General features: G+C 35.7%; 1 protein-coding gene across 1 annotated transcript in view; it reads right to left on the reverse strand.

Annotated features, from left to right (window-relative positions):
- UGGT2 (UDP-glucose glycoprotein glucosyltransferase 2) overlaps positions 1-18601 on the reverse strand; it is a 72596-nt gene that overhangs the window by 40098 nt on the left and 13897 nt on the right. Inside the window, exons 5-13 of the mRNA XM_015819231.2 lie at positions 18213-18387; positions 17083-17179; positions 16610-16682; positions 14195-14295; positions 11376-11475; positions 8919-8979; positions 5368-5459; positions 3704-3854; positions 1947-2066 (exon numbers count right to left, since the gene is read on the reverse strand). Of these exons, the coding sequence (XP_015674717.2) occupies positions 1947-2066; positions 3704-3854; positions 5368-5459; positions 8919-8979; positions 11376-11475; positions 14195-14295; positions 16610-16682; positions 17083-17179; positions 18213-18387 (970 nt within the window). The remainder of the gene's footprint in view (positions 1-1946; positions 2067-3703; positions 3855-5367; positions 5460-8918; positions 8980-11375; positions 11476-14194; positions 14296-16609; positions 16683-17082; positions 17180-18212; positions 18388-18601) is intronic.

Raw genomic sequence — 18601 nt, forward strand, 5'->3', positions numbered from 1 at the left:
AATGAAAGCCCCAAGGAAGCATTCAAGGATAAACTGTGAAACGTCAGTTGGCGCAGACTGTCCTGGTTCATGCACTCAATAGGACCAGATAATTAGAACCCATTATGCCATTTCTGTGCCAGCTGCTCTACTTACCTGCATGTCTTGGGGCAAATAAAATTGCAATTTTAGAAACATAAATGGTTTGGAACAGATTAGTTGAAAAACTGTTTAAGCTTTAACATATATTTAAGATCTAGACTGAAGAATCTGCTCAGATTCCCACCTTTAACATTCATTCCTCTACTGAATATAGGGACAGAAGCTTATCAATAATGGTAGCTACAACTCCGGGGAATGTGTGACTGGCTCTCCCTCTGTGGTATTTATAGAAGTTCTGAAAATCCATTGTTTCCTTTTACTTTAATCTACTGTCTTTGCTACAGCATAAGATGTTATTTTAAACTATATATTTATTTTTGATTTTTGCTGCATGACTTAGATCAGGGGTAGTCAACCTTGGCTCTTTTATGACTCGTGGACCTCAACTCCCAGAATTCCTGAGCAGCTGTGCTGGCTCAGGAATTCTTTGAGTTGAAGTCCATGAGTCATAAAAGAGCCAAGGTTGATTACCCCTGACTTAGATGGACTTCTTTTGGGGTTAATTAAACAAATGATTCTGAAGTGACAATTTTCTGATTACTAACTAACTATGCCTGATTACTAATCAAATTACAATGGCAGGCTCCCATTACTGAATCTTCTGAGAGTTTTCTTGATATTTTTCTTTGATACTGATGGCAGAGAGAAAAGTCTCCACCTTTCCAGGCCACTGACATATTTGTAATCAAAGTGGATAGAAGCTTCTTCAAGAGAAGAAAATTTGGGGAATTACAAATTTACATTGGAGAGGAACTATCCCAGTCAAGAGGAAAGGACAAAGAGGAATTAGTATGGAGTCCTTAATATGAGGTTCTTTGGCAACAAGAGGACAAGGTCTGAACACACACACCCTTGAATGCCAATGAACTTTATCTAATCTTTCCCAGGGGAAAGTTTCCAGCCTGAGAAGATTGGTGTGAAATAGGCATTGAGCAATAAAGTATCTAATTTGTACTTTATATATGTGAGTCTAGTTGTTCACGCCTGACATTTATCACTTCAGAAAGAATTGATTCAAATACTATTAATATTTTAGACCACAGTGTTTGCCCTCAATTCAACACACATGCAAAAGAAACTGGGCCTGAACTGAAATTTTAAAAGCTTGGAATGAACCCTAACAACTGAATTTACTCAATTAAACATGAAAATAAAACCAAGGGACCTCACTTGGCATGCTATCACACACTGGTTCTCTCAGATGTGTGCTGGTAGAATAACTTTTAGTGAAAACGGTACTTGAATGTAAGTTTATAACACTAAATTAAATAAATTATATGCCACCTAAGATACAATAGTTTCAATATAGTCATAAAATTTGCTTAGAATTGACACAAGCAGGCTTTCTTGTACCACAGACTTAGACTTGTTAGGTTCTCTAAAAAACACAATTTGCTGAGAGACCTTGGTAGTCGACAGAATGCAAATTCACACACACATTCCAGTCAGATGTAAAGAAAAAGCTCACACATCTACCTCACAAATTGTGATCTATTCTATAAATCATGGTGAAACAACCATTGCTAAATGCAGTAGGAAAATGCTGTCAAAGTATGGCTGTGCTTCTGTAAGTATCATCATAGGTGCACTGCTGGGTATACTTTGCGATCATTTCAGTGATGCATTCATAACTACAATATATGGATAAGTGAATAGCGGAACAAAATGTGCTAAGGAAGGGCTTTCTGTGTTTTTTGTATACAAAGATGTAATTCAAATATATCCCTACTAAAAATATTTAAAAGAATGCACACATTATTTTCTCAACAACACACAGACACACATACACATATTTCACTACTTACCATATTATATAAATTCCGTCTAATCTGTCGCATCATTCCTGCATATGCTGGTTTGAGAAGTTCCTGAAAACTTGAAGGCCACTTGTTATACATAGCATCCCTTTCTAGGTTATTGACCCACTAAAAAAAATACAACAGTAATGAGGCACTTAATGAAACTACCATCAAAATTAAACCTTATCAAACACAATGTTCTCATAAGCCCATTTTAATAAAGTAGTAGTCAACATGTTGCAGTTTTAACTTATTATGGGCTTTGCTGTTGACCAGGCACCTGGAAGACAGTGAAGAAACTAATTCTATGGTTAGAATTGGGAGCATATTTAAGGGACTATGTAGGGGAAAAAAACAATAGCAATAGCACTTAGACTTATATACCGCTTCACAGTCTTTACACCCCTCTCTAAGTGGTTTACATAGTTGGCATATTGCCCCCAACAATCTGGGTCCTCATTTTACCGACCTTAGAAGGATGGAAGGCTGAGTAACCTTGAGCTGGTGAGACTTGAACTGCCAAACTGCTGGCAGCTGGGAATCAGCAGAAGTAGCCTGCAGTGCTACATTCTAACCACTGATCCACCAGGGCTCAGTGGTGATCACAGTTTTAGAGATGCTAACACAATGAAAAAGGAGCTGGATCATTTGGGCTGCAATTCTATGGGCATTTATAGGGGAGCATCTGTTATTAAGTAGCCTATGCAGAATGGCTTCATTAACCACCTAGAGCCCCTCTCACCACCCAGTGAAGTTTTTCTTTCTTTCTTTCTTTCTTTCTTTCTTTTTCTTTCTTTCTTTCTTTCCTTCCTTTCTTTTTCTTTCTTTCTTTCTCTTTCTTTCTTTCTTTCTTTCTTTCTCTTTCTTTCTTTTCTTTCTTTCTTTCCTTTCTTTTTTTCTTTCTTTCTTCCTTCCCTCCTTCCTCTTTCTTTCTTTCTTTCCTTCTTTCCCTCCCTCCCTCCCTTTCTTTTTTTCTTTCCTTCTTTCTTTCCTTTCTTGCCATGTGAGAACCATTCACTTCAGATTTTGGTAATTTTTATTGGGATAATACTTAGGCTGCTTTTACACCAACCTGATAAGTTTATTTGTTTTGGCTTGGTGTCCTATATGTATCAAGACATGGGTGTTTGTTTATAAACTGTAGTTTACAGATTAGCATGTTGTATAACTCCAGCCAAAATTATGTAGTCTATTCAATAAAGATATTTAAAGAAATAATGGCTTTGTGAAATGTGCGACCCCAGTTGGAATGTGTTTCCTTAACACAGCAGAAAAGTAACGTTTAAAGAATAAAAAAGATGCCATTCAGGTGACATAAATCAATCTTTAATGGTACTTCCAGAAGGGGTAGCCCCAGCAGGGCACTCTAAGGCCTGGGTAGAATCAACCTTATTTCCAGAAATATTTTCTTTTTTGCATGATCCCAGAAAGGAGTCCCTCCCTATGCCAATTTATATACTGCCTACTAGTATTGGTATTGCCTACTAAAATTAACAGGAAAATTAACAAGGAAAGAATTGTTTTTAAAAGTATCTAAATAAAGACTACTTTCTCCTCAATTTCTGTAAAGCAGCAGAAACCTCCAAGACTGTGGAAATGGCAGAAAAGTGCCATTTTGCTTCTTAGTATTACTCTGTGAAAAGTCCAAATTTTCCAGATTAAATAAGGTTGTTGCCAAAGGCATCACAGCATTTGTACTTTATAACTCAAACCAAGGATCTAGTGGCACTTTAAAGATTCATATGCACAAAAATATTACTTACGACAATTGCTGAGTGACGAATGTCTAATGCGTAAGATGCATCCTGAGATTGGGAAGCTAATCTCATGAATTTACTCGGAAAATCTTCCTTAATTCCAAGGGAGTGAAGAACGTGCATTGCTTTTCCTTCTATCTTCAGAGTTTCTAAAATGCTTTAGACAAGTATATTTTATATGTAATACTGTACAGAATAATCCAAAGAATAATAGCTAAAGAAAGAAAAATATTGGTGGCTGTCTTTCTCCCCCCCCCCCCCACTGGTACCTGGTCAATAGCTGAGTTCGTTTCTCAATAAAGCACCTTAAGGAATAACAAAACAATCACACAGATCAAGCAGCAATAGGAATTTAAGGTCACCGGAGTATTATTATTCAAAGGCTTTGAAAAATAAAATATTTTTGCTTGATGCTGAAAACACTGTGCAGGTGCACCTCCCGGGGAAGGGGATTCCAAAATCAGGAAGATGACCACTGGAAAGGCCTGCTCTTGGGAAGCAATCCTCCATAACTCAGAAAATCTTAGGGTAGCAATAGCAATAGCACTTAGACGTATATAATGCTTTACAGTGCTTTACAGCCCTGCCTAAGCAGTTTACAGAGTCAGCATATTGCACCCAACAATCTGGGTCCTCATTTTACCGACCTCGGAAGGATGGAAGGCTGAGTCAACCTTGAGCCTGTGAGAATTGAACTGCCGAACTGCTGGCAGTCGGCAGTCAGCAGAAGTAGCCTGCAGTATTGCATTCTAACCACTCTTCCACCACGGCTCTTATATGTATATATGGGAAGAAGTGTTCTTTCACTTAGGGTTGGTGCAAAGGTGGTGTGTTACTAAAGGCAGGTGGGCGATGGGATGCTGCAGTGCTCCACAAGCAAGAATGGACAGGTGTGGGGTGCTGTGGCACTGTGCAAGCACAGCTAGGCATGCATGCACTACATAATGTAGATGTGGGGTACCGTTGGCAGATGAGCACTACAGGGATCTTGTACTCCATAGCAGCTCCTCGGGGAAAAGAGCAATGGGATTGGGACCTTCCCTTCGGGCTTACCCATTGGCTTTACCTGTGAGAACCTGACAGGGAAGATCGCAAAGGGTAATCACGAGACCTCGATGATTGATGCTGCAACAGCAGGATCTTTGATGACTGGTCGTAAGTACCACTCATTCAGCACCATCACAACTCTGAATGAACAGTCATTAACTGAGGACTACCTGCATTGCAGCTTTAAAGGGGCAAAAAGGAGCTCAAACTAGTATAGCTTTCTCAATAGTGAATGCTCCAGGCATGTTGGGACTGTAATTCCTATTCAGCAAGGCCAAATTTGGGGAGCTGGACATCCTAAGCATCACCATAGGAAAATGGGTTTTACTAATGTACAGCTCTATTGGATATGGTAAGAAGTTTCACATACTAAATGCCATTTCTTTGGTTTTTAGGACTGTCATCTTATACTTGCAATACTGATTTGAACAATTACTGTTTTGGACACTAAAGGAGATGATGTAATAAATTAGTTAACAGCATTCACCAACAATTTGTTGTTTCCCATTCTGAACTATTCATTACAGAACAAGATATTAACATTTGTTTTGGAGTAAGGAGCAATCAAATACAGATTACTGAACATTCTGGATAGTAACCAAGCTGCAAAATACTTAAAATACCTAAAGGGATCGCGAAGATCCAAGTCTATTGGAAGGCCATTTAAAAATAAACGTGCTTCACCAGGCTTAAGTTCAAGAGATTCATGCAGATGCTGGAAAAGAAAGGAAAAGTTTACCATGAATTAACTAGCCATTTAAAACAAAAAAACAAGCAAACAAATGGGATACCAACATACTTCAAATGGGAGCAGTGTTATATTCATTTGAAATGAATCAATGTTAACATCCTATTTATTTTTCAAGAGAAGGAGATATTCTTGATTTCTGCAAAACAAATCTGATACTAAATATTCCTTAATGAGATTTTAGAAGATTAATGATATTTACATATTCACAGTTTCCATCAGATAGGTTTAAAACTGCTTTGACAAATTATAGGCCACAAATTTACATTCAGCATTTGTCATGAAATGTATCCCAATTATCTGAACAAATTAGGACAGCTCCTTTCTCTTTCTTAAATCTAAAATTTTAAAAATTCTTGCTGAAATTCCTGGTTTCATCTGTCCCAGCCTTCTCCAACCCAAAGCCTTCTGGAATACAGAATACGACAACTCGCCTTGGCCAACTCGCCATGGTCAATTCACACAGCCAATTTGCCACAGCCAGCTCACCAGGGCCAATTTGCCATAGGACAACACACTACGGCCAACATGCCGCGGGGCAACTCACTGCAAAACAATTCAACAATTCAATTTAATTATTTAAAATAATTAATTTTTGTCATTCACATTTCATTTTGTCCCTCCTTTGACATCCTTTAATTATTATATTCCACCATTTCTTTGATATTAGGGTAACTCTTGTTCCGCAGCAAGATGTCCTGGGGCAAGTTGGCTATGGCAAGTTGACCATGGCAAGATGGCCATGGTGAGTTGACCATGGCGAATTGGCTGCAGCAAGCTGTCCTAGACCCTTCTGGATGTATTTGGCTACAATTCCAAGCATTCACAGGCAATCCACATCTGGGGGCTAGGAGATTCGAAAGACTGATTCTGCCCCTATTTTATCCCACCATGATTCAGTCTGAAGGACATTACTCCATCTTCCTCAATGGGAAGACTAAACCTGGATAAAATGATGTTGCTTTACTTCAGTGTTTCTCAACCTTGACAATTTTAAGGCATGTGGACTTCAATTCCCAGAATTCCACAGCCAGCATTGCTGGCTGAGGAATTCTGGGAGTTGAAGTCCACATGCCTTAAAATTGTCAAGGTTGAGAAACACTGCTTTACTTTCTCATATTAAATCAAAATTATTTAAAGGCATATGATGAAATATTCTCAATTCTGATGTTTTTTAAAAAATGCTTCAGTCAGAAGAATTATATTTCAAATAGTAACAAATAAGTAATTATGATAATTTCAGTTCTTTATAAAACTTCATATAAATGACCTCTAATGTGAAAGATATAAGTAATTGCAATAAACATTAAAAAATGGTAGCTGAGCTTTCACATTATATTCCATCCATATTAAGTAGTTCCATATTAACTATCAGCTTTTTTCTGTTATCAAGTTACGTTGCTCTCCAGCCAACCTCTTCTACAGTCATGATCTTCTGTCAATAGTTATGCTGGTTGGAAATAAGTACTAAGTAAGTACTAGACTGTCTATGAAGATTCTCAGTCATCCAAGTCATAGTTGTACCAAAAGTGGTTTTTATTTTTGAAAAAACAACTGGACTGATTTTGTTGAGGAAAAGAAGACATTTTACTTCCTATCCTGAAAGCTTCAACAGTTGTATTGTATCCTATGGGAGATGGAGGGACAATAATTGTCAATAATTGTTCTTCCATATCCCATAGCATCCAATACAACTAATGAGGCTTCTAGGTGTGAAAGGAAAAATATATTAATAATTCTTTTTGCATAAATCAAACATACTTCTTTGATAGCCAATTAAAATAAAGGCCTGCTGAGAAATACATAGCAAAAGAAGGAATTGTGACCTTTGAACTAGATGGTGAAATATTGTTGTCAGCACACATTTCCTCATGTAAGAAAAACACGGAGCAAGAAAGTACAAGAATTAAGGAACTGAGCCTTGTTCATGGATAAACCTTCTGCAATGACACATGTAGAAAGGGTAGTGAGGAAAGTAGTGGTAAGAGCAAGGACAAGGAAGAACAGGAGACTGGCTCAGACGCCAGGGTAACAAAGGAAGAACAGGGAACTAACCCAGTGGTTAGTTCCAGGAAAAAGGAACTAGTAAAGGTTCTGTTCCAGAAAGTCACAAGTTGATGGTTTTAACAAGAAAAAGGAAATGGGATGGCTAATGGGTGGTTCTAAGTACTAAGGTATAAAATATGCCTTGAAAGATAGGGCCATTGCCATTTGGCCACTAAGCCGTCACACCTAATGACTGCTGGTGCATTTGGCCCTTACTGCAATAAGTTGTTGAAATGTAAGTACTGAATTTGTGTGTTAAATTTAAATAAATTTAAATAAACCTCGGATCCTAAAGTGAGGATTTTGTTGTGTGTCTCTTGTTTCAATTAAATAAGTTTTCCCCCTGACACAGGGTAGGAAGCAAATGAATGACAGGGAAAAACCAAAGTGGTGACTATATATTTCCTAAGAAACTTGGTTTCTAAACCAAGTGCCCTTTAGATTTATTGAATTATTAATTCCATAATCTCTAAACAATGCTTGTTCTGGCTTCCAATAATGGTATGGTAGGAGATTTGGAGACTGCTAAGTTGAAGAAGGCTATCCAAAGTATTGAGATCAGATAAGAAAAGGAAATAGCTATCACAAATATCAGAATATTCTGAAATGCATTCATAAAGACGCTACCTTCATGAATGGTGGTGGTCAATACCATTGAAACATAAAGTACTAAAATAACAGAAAATTTAAAAGAACTATTCATTAGGGACCAACACTTTTTACATCTTCAAAAAAATCAATGCATAAATTCCCTGGAGGGAACAAAATGGTAAGTACTGAACTAATTTATGTTTAACTTCAGAAGTCAATTAAAGCTGTTCAGTCCAAAGCTAAAGCTCAATCCCTGAAGTCCTCACTGGAATATTCATACTCTGATTTTTAGCACTCTTTTTAGGGGGAACTGTAGTTCTTCTGGAGTTTGGCAAATAAAGATATACATTAATCTAGGGATAAAGATGAAATGAGAGATGAAATGAGCAATAATTGAATACCAAGCTTAATTTTTTTTCTAAAAAATGAATATGTTGGAATTCTTTCATTTTTTAAACTTGCATAGTGGCAAAATATTTCCTAAGGTTTTTGTTTTCTTCTGTTCAATTATCTCCAATTCTTAGAGATACCTGGACGTGTCCCTGCATAATTTTTTTTTTGGTGGGGGGGAGATTTTTCAGAAGTAGTTTGCCATCGTCTCCTTTCTAGGACTGAGAGAAAGTGATTGGGCCAAGATTACCTAGCGGATTTTGTACAAGACTAGAACTTACCATCTCCCAGTTTCTATCCTGATGCCTAAACCATTTCCCCAAACTGACTCTCATCTCCTACCGTAATAGTAGGCAGTAAATTCTTTCATTTCATATTTTAAAAAGAGTAAGTACAAACCTTTTGATTTTCTTCTATTTCTTTTCTCATTTGTTGGTTTACTAGCACTCTGGTCAAGGATCTGGATAAAAAAATATGAAGAAATTACTAGGTACAGTAATTGTTCTGTGTTTAAATATTTATTCATCAATGAAGTACATCACAGCACAAGTGTGGATGTAACACTAAACTATGGTTATAGAACTACATGGCTGAAATGTGTTCTACATTGGATTCATGTGCTCTTTTCCACCTCTACACACTACCTCTATGAGAATAGAAATATCAAGTTCCTAATTAAATTTAATGGCAATTTGCTACTATATTAGACTCTTTTAGATTATCCAAAATAATTGCACAGATCTTGCCTATTATCTATTTCCTTAGCTTCTTATGACTATAACTTTGTTGTTTGTATCTCATGATTTATATTGCCTTTATTTAGTATCCTTTTATGATTTATATTGTTTGCTTATTTAGTATCCCATGACTATCACTGAGTTTGTATCTTATGATGAATGATGACTGTATTGTATGATTAGGCACTGGTTTGCCAGTTTTTTTTCTTTCTAGGGCTGAGAGCATCACCCAGCCCGATTTGTGACTGTCAAGCTTGAAGAACGCCTATGCTGTGTCAGCCATTATTGCTTCTTAGCTTGCCTACGAACTCGGGGGGGGGGGGGACTTCTGATATAGAGAAGACAGTTCATGAGAACCAAGGACTTTCAAGATTTGTTTGCTGAGAACTAAAGACATTCTCTCATAATAATTCTTTGACTTATAATTGGATAATGTAACCTGCACTAATGAGGGGAGGGAGATTACTATACTTTTAATATAGCAATTCAGGCGCAAAATAACTAGAGCTGGTTTTCTTTTCATCTGTTCTGAAATGATTTGCCCAATAAAGTTTTACATTATAGAGACTGGATCATCTCAGCTATGCTTACTTCGTTGGGCTCATCAGTTGGAACCTTGACAACTCGTAACCTCCTGGTTTCATATTATATTCCATCTAGATTAAGTAGTTCCATATTAACTATAAGCTTTTGTCTGTTTTCAAGTTAGATTGCTCTCTAGCTGACCTCCACTATAGTCATGATTTTCTGTCAATAGTTATGCTGGTTGGAAATAAATACTAAATTAGACTGTCTATGAAGATTTTCAGTCATCCAGGTCATAGTTGTACCAAAAGTGGTTTTTATTTTTGATTTTGTTGAGGAAAAGAAGACATTTTACTTTCTATCCTGGAAGTTTCAACAATTGTATTGAATGCTATGGGAGATGGAAGAACAATAACTGTCAATAACTGTTCTTCCATCTCCCATAGCATCCAATACAACTGATGAGGCTTCCAGGATAGGAAGCGAAACGTCTTCTTGAATGAATGACAAGGAAAAATCAAAGTGGTGACCATATTTATAAATTCAAAATGATTCCCTTCAGGTGTCAAATATGTTAAGTACACTCCTGCAAATATCAAAGTAGCTATTTTGAAACAAACAAATTTTCGAGCAAGAGACTACTGAACCCACATACATCAAAAGATTTCAGGGTGCCTCAAAAGGTCTTAACAAATACAATTACAATTACTCATTGAAGGACATGTGTACATTTTTCTCTCCCGCACAAATTTCTAAACATTATTCTTATGCTATGGACCAACATTCTTAAACCAAACACAGTGAATCTGACTTCCAAGTAAACTTTCATAATACTGTACCTCAAACAATTTTAGGAGAAAATATGATGGAAACTGGTGTTTTACTCAATTTATATTATTTTTTCTTACTATCTGTTATTCCAGCTTCTGTATTACACATACCACTGGTCGTGTCTTAATATCAATAGCCCATTCTCATGCTGCCTTGTTCCTACAGAAGGTTATCACAGTAGTTCAAAAACTAATGCCAGCTGGGTCTTGTAAAATCAACTAAGCACAAAACAGGATTTGGGATTCAAGACATGGCAGGCAATAGTAATAGCCTACTATCTGTTGGAACAGTAGAAAAAGGCATTAAAATCTTTTAGTTCATCTTTAGTTCATTCTTTTAGTTCAATTGTTGTGCCAGTAAATGGAATAAAATCTGAAAACTACATTTAACATACAAAATACGTAAAGACTTCAGTATAATAACATCAAGGCTTGGTAACATAAGAAATATCACAAGATGGTATCATATATCTCAGAATGTATGAAGTAGTATCACTTGGAACAGAAAGCTGCAAAAATCTACCATTGCAATGTAAGGTCAAATTCCCTAAATTTGGCAATTTGAAATAAATAAGCCATTTAAAACTGAATATTCATAGTTACATGCTGGATTTTCTCATCTGTTTAATTTTATCAATTTTCATTCAAGCTGTTAAAAAAGGAATAACAAAACACATCATCCTCATGCAAATTAAAATAAATCACAATGATAAAGAGGTACAAAATCCAAGCATTCATATGACTATCACAGAAATATATTGTACCTGGCCTTTACCGGGAAGTTCTGTGCGATGTCTTTCATTACTTTTAATGCATTGTAAACAGGGGTAGACAGAATTTGAGAGGCTGCTTGCAAACTAATATCTGAAAGAGAATAAAGCGTTGCCAAAGAACCTCATATTACATTCAAAATTTTGTAAACAGCACAGGTAGTTCTTAACTTATAAGCATTTGTTTAACAACTTCCCTTCAAAAGATGTGGGGGCTCCATCACTGGAGTTTTTTAAGAACATTTGTCGGGAATGGTATAGGATCTCCTGCTTGAACAGGGGATTGGACTAGAAGACCTCCAAGGTCCCTTCTAACCCTCTTATTCTATTATTCTAAAGACTAACTGCTCAAAGTTACAATAGCACTTTAAAAAGTAACCGATGGCTGGTCTTTGCATTTACAACCATTGCAATGTCCCTGCAACCATGTGATCAAAATTTGGGCGCTTGGCAACTGGCACATATTTACAATGGTTACAATGTCCTAGGGTCACATTTGTGACCTTCCCAAGGGGCTTCAATAAGCAAAGCCAATAGGAGAAGCCAGATTCATTAATAATAATAATAATAATAATAATTATTATTATTATTATTATTATTATTATTATTATTATTATTATTATTATTTAAAAAATAGCTGGGAAAGCAGATAATAAGAAGACCTGGCAATGGCTAAGAGCAGGAAAATTGAAGAAAGAGACCGAGGGACTAATTCTAGCTGCACAAGACCAGGCCTTAAGGACAAATGCATATAAAGTCAAAATTGAGAAGACAGCAACAGACAGTAAGTGCCGCCTATGCAAACACGCTGAAGAAACAGTGGACCACCTGATAAGCTGCTGCAAGAAGATCGCACAGACTGACTACAAGCAGCGGCATGACAAAGTAGCAACAATGGTATATTAGAAGATCTGCAAGAAATATCATTTGCCTGTAAGCAAGAACTGGTGGGATCATAAAATAGAGAAAGTCATAGAAAATGATAAAATTAAACTGCTCTGGGACTTCAGAATTCAAACAGACAAGCACCTGCAACATAACACCCCGGACTTAACAATTGTCGATAAGAAAGACAAAAAAGTCTGGATAGTGGACATGGCAATGCCTGGAGGCAGCAGAATAGATGAGAAAGAACTGGAGAAGATAATAAAAGACCTACAAATAGAAATAGAAAGACTGTGGCAAAGGCAAGCAAGGGTAGTACCAATAGTAATAGGCGTCCCAAAACAACTGGAGCACCACTTGAACACCATTGGCATTGACAAATTCGCCATTAGACAATTACAAAAAGCGGCCTTACTAGGAACTGCTTCCATCCTGCGACGATATCTATAATACCATCAAACATCCACATCTGCCTATCCCAGGTCCTTGGTAAGGACTCAATAGGTAGACAAAAATACCAAATCCAGTCTGAACATCTGGCTGACTGTGCGATGATCAATAATAATAATAATAATAATAATAATAATAATAATAGTAGTAGTAGTAGTAGTAGTAGTAGTAGTAGTAGTAGTAGTAGTAGTAGAAAATTTGGAAGGAACCTTGGAGGTCATCTAGTCCAACCCCTGCTCAGGCAGGAAACCCTATACCATTTCAGACAAATGGCTGTCCAGTCTCTTCTTAAAAACTTCCAGTGTTGGAGCATTCACAGCTTCTGAAGGCAGGTTGTTCCACTGATTAATTGTTCTAACTGTCAGGAAATTTCTCCTTAGTTCTAGGTTGCTTCTCTCTTTGGTTAGTTTCCATCCGTTGCTTCTTGTCCTGCCTTCAGGCGCTTTGGAGAATAGCTTGACTTCTTCTTTGTGGCAGCCCCTGAGATATTGGAACACTGCTATTGTGTCACCCCTAGTCCTTCTCTTCATTAAAGTAGACTTAACTTAATAACTGTATGATTCGTTTATGAATATGACAAAAAGGTCGTAAAATCAGGCAAAACTCATTTAGTTGGCTAGCTTCATAAAATGTATTAAACCTCAAAATATGATTATAAACTAAACAAACCCCAAAGATAGCATATGAGGACTTAGCATGTTTTATGCACCCTAATCCACAGGTAAAGTGAACAGATTATGATTTCTGAATCATAATGATTATTAAGGTTCTCTGTGTCAAATACAGAATCAAGTCATGTTCTGGGTTTGTGCTAAACCAAATTTAAAAAATGACAATGCAGGGTTTCACATAAATAGTCAAATCATACTTTGTTACAGTCCAAAGTGAAACTTAGGAAGAAAATAAAAGGACAAATTGGAAACATTGGCTGGCTCTCTGTCCTAAATTACATGGAATTTAGTTTAAGCTTAAGTTCAGATGGACTAAGAACAATAAATCTTAGCTACTTCAATAAAGACTGCTTCCATGTTTCCATTTTGCTAACCAATGTATATAACATAATTGTTATGAGAAATAATGACTAATAATTTATGAAAAAGCCTAATTAATTTTCCTTGATTTCCCTCATCATGTTGTGAATATGACAAAATAGCTTTTAAAGTAGCATTAGTTTTTTATTTTACAAAGATAACATTTCATGATCTATTCTCATGCCCTGTTAACAGCATCAGTAAAGAAAAAAATTGCTATAGGGATTTCAGGCACAGAAGATTTAAATCTTTTCTTCTTTTGTCCTCTTTGCACCAAAAAAAGTCCAGCCTAAACAGAAAGGTCATTCCTTCTTTACTTTTTGGAAAACCATGGTATTTATATTCTTTATACAAGCAGCATACAGACAACTGTTTCCAACTGTAACATGGATTTATTACTGGCACATACTTTTTCACCAAGATGAAAACCAATATAATGAATAATACCTTGTAGTTCCCACAATTTCAAAGGCTCTGTATTATCACTGCTTTCAATCAGGTATTTTTTCAACTCTTTCAGATTGTCTTTGAGATCAGGATGATTCTCCCTGGTTTATAAAATATAAACACAATTAACATTAAAGAGCATTTATACATATGATAAAGAGTCATAGGGCTGGAAGGATATCAAAGGTAATCAAATTCAACTCTCCTGCTTAGTACAATATTTGCTAAAGCATTTTGGACAGATAGCTATCCAGACTTTGTCTGAAGAACTCCAGCGAAGGGGAATACAGTATATCACTTCACAAGTCAGCCAGTATCACCAATTGGAAGCTCTTCCCATCAAGAAATTCCTTCTAATATCTAATTTAAGTCTATTTCCATGGCACAATCTATTTCAATTACTGGTTCTGGTCCTGCCCTCTGGGGCATGAGAGAACAAGTCTATTCCCTCTTCTGTATGTCAATTATTTAAATATTTATGCATTTTATAGTTTTTAAACCCACCCAACTAAAAAGATTCTAGACAGGTAAATAAATAAATAAATGCAACAACAGACTAAATCAAAGTTATAAAAAAATCCACAGTGATAACAAATCAACCCTTCCCAAGGAGAACACCACTAAAACTTTGCCTTTTGCTAAAATTAAGACTGTTCTTTAATATTGTTCCTTTTTTTCCAAAATACACTAATAGAAAGTACATGTTGCAAATTAATAATTTTTTGAACTTTAAATTTATACTATTTAAACTAAACGTGATGCCCTATGAAGCCATTCTGTTGTTGTTTTCCATAAGTCAAATGAGGCAATTTGGATGGTTTATTTGTAGTGCATGCTAGTAATCTCAAAGCTTAGCCATACAGGTAGTCTTCGACTTACAACCACAATAGTACCTAAAATTTCTGTTACTAAGCAAGAAAGTGGTGAATTGAATTTCACCCTGTTATATAACTTTTCTTGACAGAATTGTTAAATGAACCACTACAGTTGTTAATTTAGTAACATGGTTGTTAAGTGAATCTGGCTTCCCCATTGACTTTGCTTGTCAGAAAGTCGCAAAAGGGGATCATGTGACCTCGGGACACTGAAACCGTCATAAATACATGCCAGTTGCCAAGCGTCTGAATTTTGACCACAGGGATGCTGCAACAGTCATACGTGTGAAAAACTGTCATAAGTCATTTTTTTCAGTGCAGCTGAAATTTTGAACAGTCACTAAACAAATAATTAAAAATCAAGGACTGTCTATACAGTGTGCTGTATCTAATACCTAATTTAGACGTTTGGTATAAAAGTCAGCAACTGTATTGTGATTTATTATTTTATTGCTTTAATGCTTTTTCTTGTTTTTATTGATTGTAAGCCTTCTACAGTTGCCTTTAGGCGAGATGGGCAGCATGTAAGTTTAATGATTAAATAAATGATAGAACTGTGAAAGGATTACAAGGATCTAATGCAATCCCTGCATTGTGCAGAAAAACCCAGTAGAGCTGCCTGTCCAACCGTTTTTCAAAAAATGTCCAGGCACAGAAAACCCACAACCCCATTGTTGGGAACTTGTCTTTTGGTAAACAAATCTTACAGTCAATAAGTTTTTCCTTATAATTATACAAAATGTAGATAATCAAATTAAATCTAATACTTTATCTCTGTCATTGACTACCATAGCATTAAATAACCAACCCAATACTTTAATTAGAAAAAGCAACACATCCAGAAATACAGAGCTTGATTATGAGTTTTGTAAAGTCACAAAATAAAACAACAGCTGGATCTGTCCCTATGGTAAAACTAAAATTCAGTCTTACAGTTTCTAACTACACCAAACTGCTCCCTGATCATTTTTAAAAATGCCTTTATTAAACAGAAAAGGAGAAGTAATTTTGAAAAAAGAAAGAAAAGCAATAAATGTTTATTTTCACACACACAGAGTATATGTATCTATGTATGTAGATATAGATAAAGGATATAATTTATGCAGTTGAATAACTGTTATGAAGAACATATACAATATATACACAGAGACACAAACATATATACATACATACACATAAATGTTTATGTATATATAGTGTACAGTATACACACAAACACACACACACACATATATATACACACACACACACATATATACACATATTGTATTATCAATACACGTATGTATATACATATATACACACACATATATATATACAGTGTGGGTGTATTCATCATAACACTAATACAACTGCACAAATTATATCCGTTAATTATATATCTCAAAACATTTGCAATTATTAATTCAAATTCACGTTCTAACATATTTATTATATCACAAACTGATTTTTCAGTACAATTCTTTTAATCTTTGAAATATAATAGAGTCATTCATTTATTCAAATGTAAGATATAGGATTGGAACTGAAATCAACTTACGTTAATGTATCAAAGAGAAATCCTTGGACTTCACTATTCTTATTATCTTCTTCCTCTGTTCTATTTCTTGTAGCTAAATATACATCAGAAGAAAATATGACAACACATTCAATTTGCAAATGATTGTTTTCCCTCCCCAAAATGAGCAAAAAGAAATTATTGACAAGGTTCCCATTAGAAAAAAACTGAAGCCTATGGTTGACGTACATTCCAATTCACATAGCTTTCATCTACAAAAAAAATACCAACAGTACATTATTATATTGATTCTTAATGCCATGACTACTTTTGCCATTTCCCCCCAAAAAGAACTAATGATGTGTGTGTGTCTAGAAAACAAATACTAGATGAATTGCTGACCCAATAACGTATTTTCCATTATCTTCAATAGGGCTATGCAAAAGTTTCCTGCCTCAAAAATCTGGCACATATTTTGTCCTAATATTTATACCACATAGGGAAGAAAAATGTACCTCCAGCCTGAGATTCATCCACTGCTTTGTATTCTGTACTCTTTATTGCAAGTTCCACACCATATCCAGACAAATACATCTTCTCAGTGCTACGTTTCTGGATTAAGCATGCATAGTTAAAAATAAATTGTTATGAAATCATTGCTAAACATTAGGTTTCCAGGGAAGAAATGGGACATTTCTAACACTTAATTAATTGAATCACTATTCAACCCAGGATTCGTTCCCTGTGTACTTAATGCTTCTTGAGAAAGGTACTACATTCCTCTTTTCTGTGAAACAATGATACCCAACCCTTTCATTTATATAGACCAAAATGTCACTGGAAACCTATAGGCCTGAGATCAAGAATGCACAATCAACACAGCATCCACTCATTATTATTATTTGTTGATAGTGAAAACTGACAATATCATCAAAGATTTTAAGATTCTTTAAGCCCTCTTGTGAAGTTCTGTTTATTTAAAAATATATATTTTTATTCAGGCATCATGGTCAATGGGCTTGGGGCCAGGTTATCTGAGGGAACATCTTTATCCAAAGGTTTCTACCCATCTGATTAAATCCAACAGACTGGCTGTGATCCACAGCACTCCCAAAGAGGACCGACTGGCAGGAATTAGAAGAGTTTTTCTGTTGTAGCCATTGCCTTAAGGAATATTCTTCCCTCAGAATTAGAATGGCTTTTCACAAAGCTTTACAAACTTGGCTAAGTACTGTACCTGGGCCTGGGGCTCAGAATGTGTAAGAGGCCCCAATAATATTGGCTTTCAAAATAGTTCATTAATCATCACAGCTGCTGTTTATACTTATTTATTTTGTGTATGTTTTTATTGTTTTAATGTTTTTTAAATGGTTTTAATTGCTTTAGTATTTAAGAATTATAAGCTGCCCAGAATCACCTGATTGAGTTGACAGCTATAGAAATGGAATGAATGAATGAATGAATGAATGAATCAATCAATCAATCAATCAATCAATCAATCAATTAATTTTCAGTATCTTCTGAAGAACACAATTTGGGAATCTAAAAAAAGAATTAAGTAGTAAATGCTGCAACACATTGGAAACTTGAAAGAAATCATTTTATTCTAATGTTAGTTAACAATAACATTTCCACATATACCTACCTTGACAAAATGTCGGAGAATGTAAACAAATTCACTCTTTTGTGCTTTTTCAGATAAGACATTGTGAAATGTGGCAAAATCTTTGGTACCCACTTCAGCATAAAGGATCACGACTAGGGCAGGTTCCTTGAGTACAGGGAATTTATGATCTCCTTTGAACAGATACGGTTTGGGCCTTGGATTAAGAAAAAATAACCTTCCGCTCAGTATGAATTATACTTCAGTGAATGTGCCAAAAAGCGACAACTAGCAAAGTGTAAATCATGCAAAGCTAAAAGTTACCTACACCAAAGTTAGTTTTATTGTGTTGGTGGGGACTACCCTATGATACTTGAACTATAACTAGCTATGGAATAGCATCAACAAAGCAATGAAGCTATTTTATTTAT

Source organism: Protobothrops mucrosquamatus, unplaced genomic scaffold (genome assembly GCF_001527695.2).
Source record: "Protobothrops mucrosquamatus isolate PMUCROS unplaced genomic scaffold, P.Mucros_1.0 scaffold876, whole genome shotgun sequence".
NCBI classification, from domain to species: domain Eukaryota; kingdom Metazoa; phylum Chordata; class Lepidosauria; order Squamata; family Viperidae; genus Protobothrops; species Protobothrops mucrosquamatus.